The sequence below is a fragment of the Schistocerca serialis genome, chromosome 6 (assembly GCF_023864345.2).
Source record: "Schistocerca serialis cubense isolate TAMUIC-IGC-003099 chromosome 6, iqSchSeri2.2, whole genome shotgun sequence".
Lineage (NCBI taxonomy): Eukaryota > Metazoa > Arthropoda > Insecta > Orthoptera > Acrididae > Schistocerca > Schistocerca serialis.
Genome location: NC_064643.1, coordinates 105,419,865 through 105,436,026, shown reverse-complemented (window position 1 = coordinate 105,436,026; position 16,162 = coordinate 105,419,865). Strand labels below are relative to the sequence as shown.

General features: G+C 39.0%; 1 protein-coding gene across 1 annotated transcript in view; it reads left to right on the top strand.

Annotated features, from left to right (window-relative positions):
* The window catches only part of LOC126484135 (CCR4-NOT transcription complex subunit 10-B), a 150,791-nt gene that overhangs the window by 58,602 nt on the left and 76,027 nt on the right, over positions 1 to 16,162 (top strand). The window contains exon 8 of the mRNA XM_050107515.1: positions 12,053 to 12,442. Within this exon, the coding sequence (XP_049963472.1) occupies positions 12,053 to 12,442 (390 nt within the window). The remainder of the gene's footprint in view (positions 1 to 12,052; positions 12,443 to 16,162) is intronic.

Here is a 16,162-nt window from a genome sequence, read left to right as displayed (position 1 = left end):
ACTGCATCCTCACTGGCTATCAGAGAATCCATGACATAGCTGTGCAGAACAAGCCTAAACTCAACCACCATCATTCGTGACTCCAACTATAGTACACTTGACGTATTTAGCCCACAGGCTACACCACATAACCGAAATGGTGAGATCACAATGTCTGAAAGTTGACCGTCTTGTTTCCAACGTCAATAAAATTTTCATTAAAGCACATGCTATAGAGTTTCAATTTTCAGAGAAATGGCTCCAAAAGTTTGCATTACCTCTTCAGCCTATTTTATCATGACGGGTTTCATGGTTGGAGACCATGTGTTAGTATGCTAAGCATTTCAGTGATGTGAAAAAAATAGTAGACATTTAGATCTGGAGGATGTAGCTTCTAGACAGATAGCTCAAGAATGCTTCAACTGAACCAGAGAGCTGCCAGTGGTAGTGGTCATGTGTGCATGAGGTCGCTTGCTTGTGTCAGTTTGTGTGTTTTTTCTTTGCTGAAGAAGGCTTTGGCCAAAACCTATAATGTGTAACAGTATTTTCATAATGCGTGTCTGTAACTCATCGGGACATCTTTGCAGTGACTAGAAACCTATCCTTTTCCTAATATTGTCAACAGAAAATTATTCAGACAACAAGTTTAGTGCATTTTCCTAATCTGATCCATAAAATTTCAGGAATTCAGTCATAGCCAACATATTTCACCTACTAATGTTTCGGCTGTAAACGACTCAGTCATTTGTGGAGCAAGTGTGAAAGACAGACAGCAAAGCTAAAGCATTCTCGTCCATTTTATATATCAGTATATAAGACAGATGGGAGGGCTTTACCATCAGTCTTTCCAACTCACTCTGAAGGTGGCTGAATGGTTAACAACAAAAATTGTAGCAGCAAGCAAAGTTTGGTTATAGCTGAATTCCCACAATTGTATGGAACTAGTAAAAAGGCTTGAGAAGATGCAGATTCACATGTCATAATCTGTTGGCACCTTCAGAATCACAGATCACTACACTGTCAGTCATAATCTATTCTGAGACCATCCTAGTCCAGGCTCATCCTCATCTGACCTAGGCCTTCTGTGGTCTGAGCTGGTGCTATTACTGTTTAGGCCTACCTTTGCCAGGTATGGGCCTATCCTTGCCTGTGACTGCCTTCGTGTGAGCCTGTTCTCATCTGATCCTATTGTCATCTAGATATACTGATATTTTCCTATTCAGGGTGTATACACTGCAGGACAACTGAGGAATCTGGGAAAAACCCAGGAATTTTTTCAACCAAAAGAATTCTCAGAAAAATCTGTAAATTACTCCGAATTCTGGGAATTTTTCATTGTTTTAATTTTCAGTTAAATTTTGAATTGATACACAAACAAAGAATTTTACTTAAGCCCGCTACTGCACAATACTACTGCAGCAGTAAAACATAAACAAGAGAATAACACCAAAATAAAACTTTAGTTGCAAATAAATGTGCCATATACAACAACAAAACACAGTGCATGTACAAGCATCTGCCGACAGCAAAATGTGTCAAAGACTTTAGGATGAAGATTATGTAGTACTTCATAACAACAAACTACTTTCAATGAGCCAGATATCACAACTGTTTACATTTCTAACAGGTCACTGGAAAATATTGTGAATGATTGTTTGCATAGCATTAGTTTCTAAGTAAATTTCCTTATATACTAGATGAATGTTACATATGAGGATGTGTGATGAATTTCTTGAATCAAGGAGTGTTAGACTCTCATTCAAAACTTAATGCTTTGAGAACCAGCCACTAGAAAAAATTTTGCCCAGAAGACCAGCCATTTATGTCATTATTTAAAATTTGACTGGTGTTTGATTTAGCTTAAAGTGTAACACATACTAAAAAAGACTAGGTTCAGGATTCGTTTTTCGTATTTATTTCAGTTCTTTCATAGATTTCAAATTATGCAGTAATGATGGCAAAAAGAAAAAAAGTGAAGTGAGTTCTTCAGCAGTTTCGTACATAATTGACTTTTTTATGGAAAAGTCAGAGTTCCCATTCAGCCAGGTAACCCATGAAATGGTAGTTGCACAGCAGTGAAATACATAATTGTGCTTGTCGTAAATAGTCAGCTGCTGCAATTTAAGCTGTATGCTTAGGATCCTGCCTAACCACATCCTCAGAAAAAATTACAAAAACTTTTTGACGACCAATATTACGTGTGGCAGCTTAGCTTTTCTTGTAGTTATACTGTATGTATATTAATTTAAACATTAACATTTCCTATTTGTGTGTTTCCACTACTTAACAATGATGTTGTTATTGGCTGACTACATCATATGTCGTGTGTTGCAGTCTCAGATTTCAGTGATTCAAAAACTACCATGCTGTATTTGGTAGAATTCATGTTTATACTTGCATAATACAAAAATATGTATTGTAAAAGTTGTCGCACATCAAAGATCATTTCAAAACACGTGGTTTTTTGCTGGGTTTTGTTTCAATGTCGAGAAGTTGTATGCTGATATATAAAACCTACACCATTTGAATGATTGATACATCTTACTGCTCTGAGGGAAAGTATATTGTCATTTCACAAAGAAAAAAAATGAGCTTTCACCAGGTGTATGTCGTATTTGGCCCAGGAAAAAGTGTGTTTTCACCTGAGAAAAAGTGTATTCTATACCAGAAAATCCGGGAATGTTTTTCTCTTGTCCACGTATACACCCTGCCACTGGGCAAAATTGTAATGACATTGACTGAGTCAATGGAGGTGAAATCAGTGATGATTCAAGGTAATGAAATAAGTGAAAACTACTCACAAACGCTCATTCTGCAGTGAAATGAATGTCATGAGAATTGAAAATTTATGACAGACAAGGACTTGAACTAAAGTTTCCTGTTTTTCATGGGCAGTCGCTTTAGTTATGTTTCTAGCCACATTTATGAATGTCACTGAGCTCTTTGCATGATTCACACCACGTAAGTTATCCTGAGGTAATTTTCAGACAAGTAAGTTTGGGCAAATAACAAACAGCCTCATAGGAATCTGATGTTTTGCCAAATAACTTGTCTTTTGGAACCATTGGTCTTGAGCAGTTATATGTATTTTGAATCAAATTATTTCCATATTGTGTTCACAGCTGCATTGGTGTAGCAAGCAAGGCAAAAAATAGTGTTACACTTTATGTTTTATCAACTTCTAATTTAATTTTCAATCGCAGCCCTCAATAGCTAATTTTTTTGCAGATGTATCACTGTTCAAGCAAGAAATAAAATTTCTAGACATTTGTATGGCAGAGAAAGAAATTTTGAAAAACTGTTGAGTGTTCTTATGCCTTTGGACCATTTTTAGACAGGTTACCATGGATGGTCCTCAAAATACAGTGGGAATGAAATCAGTTATTCCAGAAGATGAAGTAGTGGAACTAACAAACTCACTGAAATCTATTGCCAAAACGGCATTTGAACTAACAATTCAAGATGTGAAAGACACTAAAATGTATGTGACTGCACACAACATTCATTCTCCTTTTACTAGTAACAAAAGGAAGACTGGTTCCAAAATTTTAAGAAACACAATGATTTGACACTGAGCAAGCCAGAGCCCTTACGGCAAACTAGAAGAGATGTTGTAAATAATCTATTCATAATTTACAGCTTTCATGATTTATTGGTAGACAAAATGGAGCTATTTGGTGTAAAAGATAATCCGAAATGTATTTACAATCCATATGATGCCAGTTTCTGCCTAGGTCTATCTAAAACAAAAGAAAGATCTGATGAAAGTTGAATCAGGGCTTTTGAAGTATTTAGGAGATTGATATTGGTGCACACTTAAAAAACAAGTAGCAGTTGTTGCAAAATCCTTTGTGTTTTTCAGGCCATTCAAGACAGTGTGTTGACCCTTTCATGTTAAAGCCTTTGTCACGGTGAAACAATCCTACAGTAATGTCAAAAAGTATTACAAAGAGGCCTTTAAAGTTTAGAAACATTAAACCATGTCTCTGAAATACTATTTCTGTTTTGAAGGTTCGTATCTTTTGACACTCATTCTTTCATATTCCATATAAATAAAAATGTAAACGTTCATTTATACAAAATCAAAAGTCTCTGAAAGTTCTTCACCAATCGCTTTGAAATTTTGACACATTACATTCAAACATGCACGTGATTTTGTATACCTGCTGGAGCTCCATATGGTGTATACTGTAAATATATACACGCACATATTATATACAATGTAATGTAATTATATAGATAAAAAATCTACTCACCAAGCTACAAGAGAACATGCGCATGAAAAAAGATTACATCTACGCAAGCTTTTGGAGCAGGAAAAAGGACTGGAGTGGTTTAGGAAAAGGGGATGGATTTCAGAAAAGTCGCACAGAATTGCAGCTCAGGGTAGACTTACCAGATGGAATGAAAAGGAAAGACTTTCCTTCTCATCTCTTCTGGTAAGTCTCCCTGACCTGCGGTGCTGGATGACTTTCCCTAAACCTCTCCAGTTCTTTTCCTTCATCTCTCTTCCTTCCTCTCAACCCTTTTGCTGGAATAAGGAGCCACTGGCTCCAAAAGCTTGCATAGATATAACCTTCTTTTATGTGCATGTTCTGCAGCTGCTTAGAGATTAGATTTTTGATTTGTCCAATTACATTATATTGTCAAAAATTGAATATTTTAATTGTTGTACTTTTGTTAATGATTGATAAAAAGCAACTCAGCTGTATTATTACACATTTATTGTGTTATGATGAGTTTTGTTCATTGAACATCTTCAGGTTGCCGAGTTGTGCTAAAGTCATGACATAAATGATCTGGTTGCTGTAGATACTGCTAAAGATGAAATTCACAACCACTGATCAGAAACATTCTGCCAGCTGGATGAGGGATGTGTGGCAGGCAGACAACCATACCATTTATGTCATGACTTCAGCTTATTTTGAAACCTGAAGATGTTCAATGAATGAAACCAGTAATAACATAATAAATGTGTAATAATACAGTTGAAGTGGTTTTTATTAATCATTATTGTTAGTGTCAGCTCTGGTGCTCAACATGATAAAAAAAGATTCTATTATATACATAATAAACAAAAATAAAAAATAAAAATCTTATATACTCCAGTGGTATATAAATCACACTCATATTCACATGCAATGATGTGTCCAAATTTTGAAGCAATTTGAGAAGAACTTTCTGAAATTTAAGATGTGTTTATTTGAGTGCAACATTGTTTCAAAGGAATTAATGAAGAACTTTTGAAGGTAGATTTTTGAACATTTATATCTACATAAATAAAAATGTAAATGTTCATTTGTTCAGCATCTTAGATCTCCAGAAGCTCTTCACCATTTGCTGTGAAATTTTGACAAAACACTGTATGCAAATACACATTCTTGTCTATCATTTTTGTATATGTAACATATAAATGGGAAACATTGTTACCAAAAATCTGAAAATGTTCTTGATCAATTTATTTAAAATTTTACAAAATCATCCTACAAACATTCAGACAGCACAGGGTATATAAATTTTTAATATGTATGATATCTACATATATATGTAACATGTCCATGAACCATGGACCTTGCTGTTGGTGGGGAGGCTTGCGTGCCTCAACGATACAGATAGCCGTACCGTAGGTGCAACCACAACGGAGGAGTATCTGTTGAGAGGCCAGACAAACGTGTGGTTCCTGAAGAGGGGCAGCAGCCTTTTCAGTAGTTGCAGGGGCAACAGTCTGGATGATTGACTGATCTGGCCTTGTAACACTAACCAAAACAGCCTTGCTGTTGTGGTACTGCGAACGGCTGAAAGCAAGGGGAAACTACAGCTGTAATTTTTCCCGAGGGCATGCAGCTTTACTGTATGGTTAAATGATGATGGCGTCCTCTTGGGTAAAATATTCCGGAGGTAAAATAGTCCCCCATTCGGATCTCTGGGCGGGGACTACTCAAGAGGACGTTGTTATCAGGAGAAAGAAAACTGGCATTCTACGGATCGGAGTGTGGAATGTCAGATCCCTTAATCAGGCAGGTAGGTTAGAAAATTTAAAAAAGGAAATGGATAGGTTAAAGTTAGATATAGTGGGAATTAGTGAAGTTCGGTGGCAGGAGGAACAAGACTTTTGGTCAGGCGAATACACGGTTATAAATACAAAACCAAATAGGGGTAATGCAGTAGTAGGTTTAATAATGAATAGGAAAATAGGAATGCGGGTAAGCTACTACAAACAGCATAGTGAATGTATTATAGTGGCCAAGATAGACACGAAGCCCATGCCTACTACAGTAGTACAAGTTTATATGCCAACTAGCTCTGCAGATGATGAAGAAATTGAAGAAATGTATGATGAGATAAATGAAATTATTCAGGTAGTGAAGGGAGACGAAAATTTAATAATCATGGGTGATTGGAATTCGACAGTAGGAAAAGGGAGAGAAGGAAACATAGTAGGTGAATATGGATTGGGGCTAAGAAATGAAAGAGAAAGCCGTCTGGTAGAATTTTGCACAGAGCATAACTTAATCATAGCTAACACTTGGTTCAAGAATCATAAAAGAAGGTTGTATACATCGAAGAACCCTGGAGATACTAGAAGGTTTCAGATAGATTGTATAATGGTAAGACAGAGATTTAGGAACCAGGTTTTAAATTGTAAGACATTTCCAGGGGCAGATGTGGATTCTGACCACAATCTATTGGTTATGAACTGCAGATTGAAACTGAAGAAACTGCAAAAAGGTGGGAATTTAAGGAGATGGGACCTGGATAAACTGAAAGAACCAGAGGTTGTAGAGAGTTTCAGGGAGAGCGTGAGAGAACAATTGACAGGAATGGGGGGAAGAAATACAGTAGAAGAAGAATGGGTAGCTTTGGCGAATGAAGTAGTGAAGGCAGCAGAGGATCAAGTAGGTAAAAAGACGAGGGCTAGTAGAAATCCTTGGGTAACAGAAGAGATACTGAATTTAATTGATGAAAGGAGAAAATACAAAAATGCAGTAAATGAAGCATGCAAAAAGGAATACAAACGTCTCAAAAATGAGATCGACAGGAAGTGCAAAATGGCTAAGCAGGGATGGCTAGAGGACAAATGTAAGGATGTAGAGGCGCATATCACTAGGGGTAAGATAGATACAGCCTACAGGAAAATTAAAGAGACCTTTGGAGAAAAGAGAGCCACTTCTATGAATATCAAGAGCTCAGATGGAAACCCAGTTCTGAGCAAAGAGGGGAAAGCAGAAAGGTGGAAGTAGTATATAGAGGGTCTATACAAGGGCGATGTACTTGAGGACAATATTATGGAAATGGAAGAGGATGTAGATGAAGATGAAATGGGAGATACGATACTGCGTGAGAAGTTTGACAGAGCACTGAAAGACCGGAGTCGAAACAAGGCACTGGGAGTAGACAACATTCCATTAGAACTACTGGTAGCCTTGGGAGAGCCAGTCCTGCCAAAACTCTTTCATCTGGTGAGCAAGATGTACGAGACTGGCGAAATACCCTCAGACTTCAAGAAGAATATAATAATTCCAATCCCAAAGAAAGCAGGTGTTGACAGATGTGAAAATTACCGAACTATCAGTTTAATAAGCCACAGCTGCAAAATACTAACGCGAATTATTTACAGACGAATGGAAAAACTGATAGAAGCCGACCTCGGGGAAGATCAGTTTGGAATCCGTAGAAATGTTGGAACACGTGAGGCAATACTGACCTTATGACTTGTCTTAGAAGAAAGATTAAGGAAAGGCAAACCTACGTTCTAGCATTTGTAGACTTAGAGAAAGCTTTTGTCAATGTTGACTGGAATAATCTCTTTCAAGTTCTAAAGGTGGCAGGGGTAAAATACAGGGAGCGGAAGGCTATTTACAATTTGTACAGAAACCCGATGGCAGTTATAAGAGTCGAGGGACATGAAAGAGAAGCAGCAGTTGGGAAAGGAGTGAGACAGGGTTGTAACCTCTCCCCGATGTTATTCAATCTGTATATTGAGCAAGCAGTAAAGGAAACAAAAGAAAAGTTTGGAGTAGGTATTAAAATCCGGGGAGAAGAAATGAAAACTTTGAGGTTCGCCGATGACATTGTAATTCTGTCAGAGACAGCAAAGGACTTGGAAGAGCAGTTGAATGGAATAGACAGTGTCTTAAAAGGAAGATATAAGATGAACATCAACAAAAGTAAAACGAGGATAATGGAATGTGGTTGAACTAAGTCGGGTGATGCTGAGGGAATAGATTAGGAAATGATACACTTTAAGTAGTAAAGGAGTTTTGCTATTTGGGGAGCAAAATAACTGATGATGGTCGAAGTAGAGAGGATATAAAATGTAGACTGGCAATGGCAAGGAAAGTGTTTCTGAAGAAGAGAAATTTGTTAACATCGAGTATAGATTTAAGTGTCAGGAAGTCGTTTCTGAAAGTATTTGTATGGAGTGTAGCCATGTATGGAAGTGAAACATGGACAATAAATAGTTTGGACAAGAAGATAATAGAAGCTTTTGAAATGTGGTGCTACAGAAGAATGTTGAATATTAGTTGGATAGATCATGTAACTAGTGAGAAGGTATTGAATAGGATTGGGGAGAAGAGAAGTTTGTGGCACAACTTGACTAGAAGAAGGGATCGGTTGATAGGACATGTCCTGAGGCATCAAGGGATCACAAATTTAGCATTGGAGGGCAGTGTGGAGGGTAAGAATCATAGAGGGAGACCAAGAGATGAATACACAAAGCAGATTCAGAAGGATGTAGGTTGCAGTAGGTACTGGGAGATGAAGGAGCTTGCACAGGATAGATTAGCATGGAGAGCTGCATCAAACCAGTCTCAGGACTGAAAACCACAACAGCAACATGTAACATGTAAAGAGCGTTATTATTTCCAGAAATCTCAAAAAGTACTACATCAATTTACTTCAAATTTTTACTCGTTACCACACATTACTCTGATAAACATTTGGACAAATACAGGATAAATATTTTTAATATAATAAAATGTTATTAGAAAAATCTTGAAAAGATCTTGACCGATTTACTTCAAATTTTGAATGATAATGTATTAAACATTCAAACAGACATATACTATAAAATTTTTAAATAACAATGTGTGGTTTTGTTTCCTTTGTTGCATCCAGTTTTAACTACCATAGCAGAACAGTTAAACCATTAAATAAATTGTTTCTAACATATGTATTCTTCCCCATTATATATATTTTTAAACATAAATCTTATACACAACAATGTGCTCGTTTTTTTTTTTTTTTTATTATCGTAGATGGTTTTCACAGAATACAGGATAGCTATATTTGTGGCCTATCAGCTTTTGATTAGAATTCTACTAATTCTACTACAGTATCTGAAACAAGTCTCAAGGTCGGAGATTGGGGGGGGGGGGGGGGGGGGAGAGTGGGGAGAGTGGGGGTTGGACAGAGGGATGGGAGGAAATGGACATAGAATGCAGAAAGAAGGAGATGGATGGAGGATGGGGCAGGAGGAAGGGGAGATAGGGAGGAGGAGAAGATGGATGGAGCGAGAGGGGAAGAGGCCATGGACGGAGAGGGGGGAGGGGGGGATGAGATGGAGGCAGACAGAGACAGGGTGGAGAAGGAGATTAGGACATATATCCAAGTCCTATACATATTACAGACATGATCTTGCTCTTTTCTGTCTTTTCCATTTAACTATACTGGTCCACAGCAACATGTGGCTAGGGAGAGCCATATATACACCCAGATGTACTTTTTCAGTCATATAAATCTTGTCCTGCTATTACTCTGGTTAGTACTCATTACTGCCCTTCAAATAACCCAGGAATCTGCCCCCTGAAAATTATCCTGTCAATGTCTGAGAGTTACTCTATTCCATGGGGTAATATCCAGATGGCTTATTATTTTTTTGTTTAGTACCTTATGTGAGATGATAATGTGAAATTATACAAGGTGCTATCCAAAATTTTCGGGACTGGTGCTGCCATCTGTTGAAAACCTTACCTTTGGACTAAAGGCCACCATCACCCTAAAAGTAGTTCCTATCCGCACGTACACACTGGTCCCAGTGCTTCTTCCGCTGGTCAGACGTTTTCTGGAAGTCCTGTTCTTTAAGGGTGTTTATCACTGCCAATGATGCTTCTAAAATCCTCTCTAGAGTGTCGAACAGACGGCATTTTAACTTGAGTTTCAGTTTTGGGAATAGCGCAAAGTCGCAAGGTGCCAGATCTGCCGAGTATGGTGGTGGTGGTAGGGGGGGAGGGGGGGGCGGGTACAACCGCCACGTTGTTTTTTTGCCAAAAAGGTCCTGGTGAACAAGGACGTGTGACAGGGCACGTTGTCATGATGCAGCAGCCAGTTCCCTTGGTGCCAAAGTTTGGGCTGTTATCAACTGCCACATTGTTTTTTCCCAAAAAGGTCCTGGTGAGCAAGGACGTGTGACAGGGTGCATTGTCGTGATGCAGCAGCCAGTTCCCTTGATGCCAAAATTTGGGCCGTTGTCACCACACGTTTTCACAAAGCCGTCGCAAAACTGCGGAATTCACTGTTTGGTTGGGTGGGACGAATTCTTTGTGCACAATTCTCTTTGAATCACAGAAAACAATGATCATACTCTTCACATGTCTCGCTGTTTTGGGTCTTGGAGAGCCCGGGCTCTTCCACTGGGATGATTGTTGCTTTGTCTCTGGGACAATTTTTGCTTTGTCTCTGGGTCATAGCCGTAAATCCAGCTCTCGTCCCGAGTGATAACCCTTGACAAGAAGTTTGGATCATCAGATGTGGTCTGATCTGTTTCAAATACTGTAGTAGAATTGGTAGAATTCTAATCATAAGTTGATAGGCCACTAATATAGCTTTCCTGTATTCTGTGAAAACCATCTACGATAATGAAAACAAACGAGCACACTATTGTGTGCTTCTGATCGGCAGTCAAGACCCTTGGCACAAATTTTGCAGTGACACAATGCATGCCCAATTCATCAGTCAACATTCATTGACATGTCCCATAACCAATACCCACTTCATCCACAAGATCTTTAATGGTTCGACATTGATCTGCACGAACCAATTGTTGAAGTTTAGCAACAGTGTCTGGCATTGTGCGGCTAACAGGCCTTCCAGTGTGAGCATCATCTTCGAAGCCTGTAAGGCCGCCCATGAACCGAGCATTCCACTCAAACACATGTGTACAGCTCATGCTCTGTCCCCCAAACACTTGTTGAATCATTGCACTGTAGCACTTTTCCTGAGATTCGCACATAATTTAATACACACGTGCTATTCTGTTTGTGGCTCCATCGTAAAATTGCCACAGACCAAACACACAGTATTAAGGAAATCACTGTGGACACGCAACACATCCTCTCAGCTGAATGCCACTTCGCACACTGACTCATCTGATATGCAGCTCTCGCCACCTAGCGGTGCAAAGATCTACTACTCCTACTTTCCATATGGCGGCACCAGTCCCGAAAATTTTGGATTCCATGTTGTAACCAGATAGTTATTATCCATGTAAGGATATCACACAAAGAAAGTTTTAGGTGTGAGAATTATAGCAAAAGAAACCTTTTACTCTGTCAAATACCCCAGTCTGGCCACCTAGCGGTGCAAAGATCTACTACTCCTACTTTCCATATGGCGGCACCAGTCCCGAAAATTTTGGATTCCATGTTGTATCCAGATAGTTATTATCCATGTAAGGATATCACACAAAGAAAGTTTTAGGTGTGAGAATTATAGCAAAAGAAACCTTTTACTCTGTCAAATACCCCAGTCTACCCTACACATTTCTAATCCATTTCTTAATCACCTATTAGTACTCTCTGTATGGAACATTAATCTTGAAAATGTGTGTGTGTGTGTGTGTGTGTGTGTGTGTGTGTGTGTGTGTGTGTGTGTGTGTGTGTAAGGGAGTATTAATACAGTATTTCTTGTTCTTATTTCATGAAGAGTTCATTTTAAATCCCATCATTAATTATTAGTTTGTAGCAGTGAGTTATGTGCATTGATAACCTCATTGTTGTGTGCCCCTAACCTGCCATACACAAAATTGAATTATGACTTGCATTTGAGAACCTCCAACTATTTTCTGTTTTAGAGTAATGAGCATGACTTCAACATCCATGCGCGACGGAAGGATCTAGTGCAAAAAGTTATCGGTGCTGGCTGTCATCGGAAAATTGTACTGGCCTCATCGCTCAATGCCAGTGAACAGCACGCACAGCAAGAGAATCAGTCTCCGTCTGTTCCTTCTATTACACTGGAATTTGCAGCCCTCTGCCTTCGCAACACATTAGTTCTTCTCCCAGCACTTGATGCTGCCAGCAGCATTGTTCCTCCTCTTACAACTGATACAGTCTCAGTAACAGACAATACAGTTTCAGGTGAAACTTGCTCTGCAGGTGCAGGTGCAAATGGCCTTGACAGCATACCACCTACACCAGCTGGAGTTTATGCTGCACCTACAGCCCCAATGGCACAACATGAGGTAAGTTCATTTCCATCATAAATTCTCAAAAGATAATATGTAATCTTTGTTTGCACACAGTCTAAAGGTAGGAACTGAAATGTGTAAGCTGAAACAATAATTATATTACAGATTATGATGCTATAATAAGTTTCATTCCCCTGGTAACCCATAATCACTTTTCCAGTTATTTGGCGAACAGTTACAATGCTTCTAATCATCTTCATTGTAAAATATTGTTTTCTGATTTACAAATAAATATGATGACATATGTTACGTGTGCAATAAAACTAGATATACTAGTTGTGTACTTTAGTTTCCCTGATTTTGACTCATTACATATAAGCTCTTATGAGGATAACCTGATACCCACAAAGTGAAGTGTATGGTGTGAACTTTTACATGTTATTGTAAGCAATTAAGAAACTTTGATTTTAGACATACTGTAAATTTTTTTATGTTTAAAGAATCTAAATGTAATTTACTGCCTTTTATTTTAAGTGGCTAAGCAGGGATGGCTAGAGGACAAATGTAAGGATGTAGAGGCTTATCTCACTAGGGGTAAGATAGATATTGCCTACAGGAAAATTAAAGAGACCTTTGGAGGAAAGAGAACCACCTGTATGAATATCAAGAGCTCAGATGGAAACCCAGTTCTGAGCAAAGAGGGGAAAGCAGAAAGGTGGAAGGAGTATATAGAGGTCCTATACAAGGGCGATGTACTTGAGGGCAATGTTATAGAAATGGAAGAGGATGTAGATGAAGATGAAATGGCAGATACGATACTGCGTGAAGAGTTTGACAGAGCACTGAAAGACCTGAGTCAAAACAAGGCACTGGGAGCAGACAACATTCCATTAGAACTACTGACAGCCTTGGGAGAGCCAGCTCTGACAAAACTCTACGATCCGGTGAGCAAGATGTACGAGACAGGTGAAATACCTTCAGACTTCAAGAAGAATGTAATAATTCCAATCCCAAAGAAAGCAGGTGTTGACAGATGTGAAAATTACCGAACACTCAGTTTAATTAGCCACATCTGCAAAATACTAATGCAAATTCTTTACAGACGAATGGGAAAACTAGTAGAAGCCGACCTCGGGGAAGATCAGTTCGGATTCTATAGAAACATTGGAACACGTGAGGCAATACTGACCCTACAACTTATCTTAGAAGCTAGCTTAAGGAAAGACAAACCTACGTTTCTAGCATTTGTAGACTTAGAGAAAGCTTTTGACAATGTTGACTGGAATACTCTCTTTCAAATTCTGAAGGTGGCAGGGGTAAAATACAGGGAGCGAAAGGCTATTTACAATTTGTACAGAAACCAGATGGCAGTTATAAGAGTCGAGGGACATGAAAGGGAAGCAGCGGTTGGGAAGGGAGTGAGACAGGGTTGTAGCCTTTTCCCGGTGTTATTCAATCTGTATACTGAGCAAGCAGTGAAGGAAACAAACCAAAATTTGGAGTAGGTATTAAAATCCATGGAGAAGAAATAAAAACTTTGAGGTTTTTGCCGATGACATTGTAATTCTGTCAGAGACAGCAAAGGACTTGGAAGAGCAGTTGAATGGAATGGATAGTGTCTTGAAAGGAGGATATAAGATGAACATCAACAAAAGCAAAACGAGAATAATGGAATGTAGTTGAATTAAGTTGGGTGATGCTGAGGGAATTAGATTAGGAAATGAGACACTTAAAGTAGTAAAGGAGTTTTGCTATTTGGGGAGCAAAATAACTGATGATGGTCGAAGTAGAGAGGATATAAAATGTAGACTGGCAGTGGCAAGAAAGTGTTTCTGAAGAAGAGAAATTTGTTAACATTGAGTATAGATTTAAGTGCCAGGAAGTCTTTTCTCAAAGTATTTGTATGGAGTGGAGCCATGTATGGAAGTGAAACATGGACAATAAATAGTTTGGACAAGAAGAGAATAGAAGCTTTCGAAATGTGGTGCTACAGAAGAATGCTGAAGATTAGATGGGTAGATCACATAACTAATGAGGAGGTATTGAATAGAATTGGGGAGAAGAGGAGTTTGTGGCACAACTTGACAAGAAGAAGGGACTGGTTGGTAAGACTTGTTCTGAGGCATCAAGGGATCACAAATTTAGCACTGGAGGGCAGTGTGAAGGGTAAAAACAGTAGAGGGAGACCAAGAGATGAATACACTAAGCAGATTCAGAAGGATGTAGGTTGCAGTAAGTACTTTTCTGGTGAGAAATTCTCACCCACTCATTTCCTCTTGTTAACCCTTGTCTGTTCTCATGGTTGTTGTATGAATTCTTTTGATTTTTCTGGTCTTTTTCGTTGCTTTTTTTTTTCTTTTTCTCTTTTTTTCAACACCTCTGCTTCATTTGCCACTTCCACTATATCCAACATTTCAAACTCTCCTTGCTTGCCGTGATGAATCCCATCACATATAACATTTGGTTATTTCAGAAACTTGCTGTTGCACTATCAAAAGTATAGTTCCCATTCTGCTTCTTCAAACCTGCTTGTCTCTGGGAGTTACCGTTTTACTGTTTCAAATACAGCAATCTCTTGCACTTACCCAGCTAAACTGTGACCTGTATGCCTCACCTGCTAATTTCCACTCCACCAGACTTCTGTCGTTCTACAAAATCCTGCAGTTATCTACCCCTCATATTTCTTTGGATGGTCATTTGCCGAACCAACTTCAAACTGCAATGGACCAGATTTCACCTTGAAAAGCTGTCCCACATTGTCCTAAACTACCTGAAGAGTGGTGTTTCCCTTTCTGCACCTCTCCAGCTCCCAAACCACTCACAATATCAACCACTGCTCTGCTCCTTAAAAGTGAACTCGGCCAACCTTCTTAATATCCCCCAGCCTTCACCACTGACTCCCAGAGCAATAACAACTCATGATCATAAGAACCAGTCGCAACAGTACAGTGTTCTTAGCCTCTCATCCAAGCCACTCACCCCTTCCAAATTATCTTTATTATCTAAGGTTCTCACTTTCAGCCCTAAACCTGCATTTAATCATGCTGCTTTGTTGAAGGACCTACTTTCTTTTACATATAATGTCAACTGGAAGTATCACTTTGCAGTCTAATACCAAAACTTTGGCAACAGCGAGCATAACATTGAACCCTGCCTTGAACAGTTCAGACCACGATCCCAACTTGATCCATCACCACTACCACAAAATCAACCTTACAAGCGTTCCAAGAATTCCTAACATCCAGCATTGCTTCACAAAACTTTCCCACACTCCTGTAACATGACCCTAACCTGTCATCTGCAGAACTCTTGGCTCTTTGCTTCCTAAGACCTGATAAAGCCATCATTACCCTTTCAGTATAAAAGGGATCTGCCATTATGGTACTCGACTGACTGGAGTATGTAAGTGAGCATCTATGCCAGCCAGTTTGATACCTTTGCTTACAGCATCGGCCATCAAGCTGATCTACAGGCCCTCCTTTAAACGTCAAACCCCTGACAAGGACTAAGGCCTCAGTCTGTAGAACTTCTTACCCCACCAAAACCACACACCCAAACCTTTTTACCTTCTTCCTAAGATCCACAAACCCAATCACTCTCAGTGCCCCATAGTTCCTGCCTTCAAAGCACTTGCCAAACTTGTATCTGCCTTAGATTATCATAACTTGCAGCCTGTAATACAAATACTTCTGTCCTATGTTACAGACACCAACTATTTCCCGCATCATCTGAAATCTGTGCCTCTCCCATTTTCACTACATGCTTTGTGTGTCA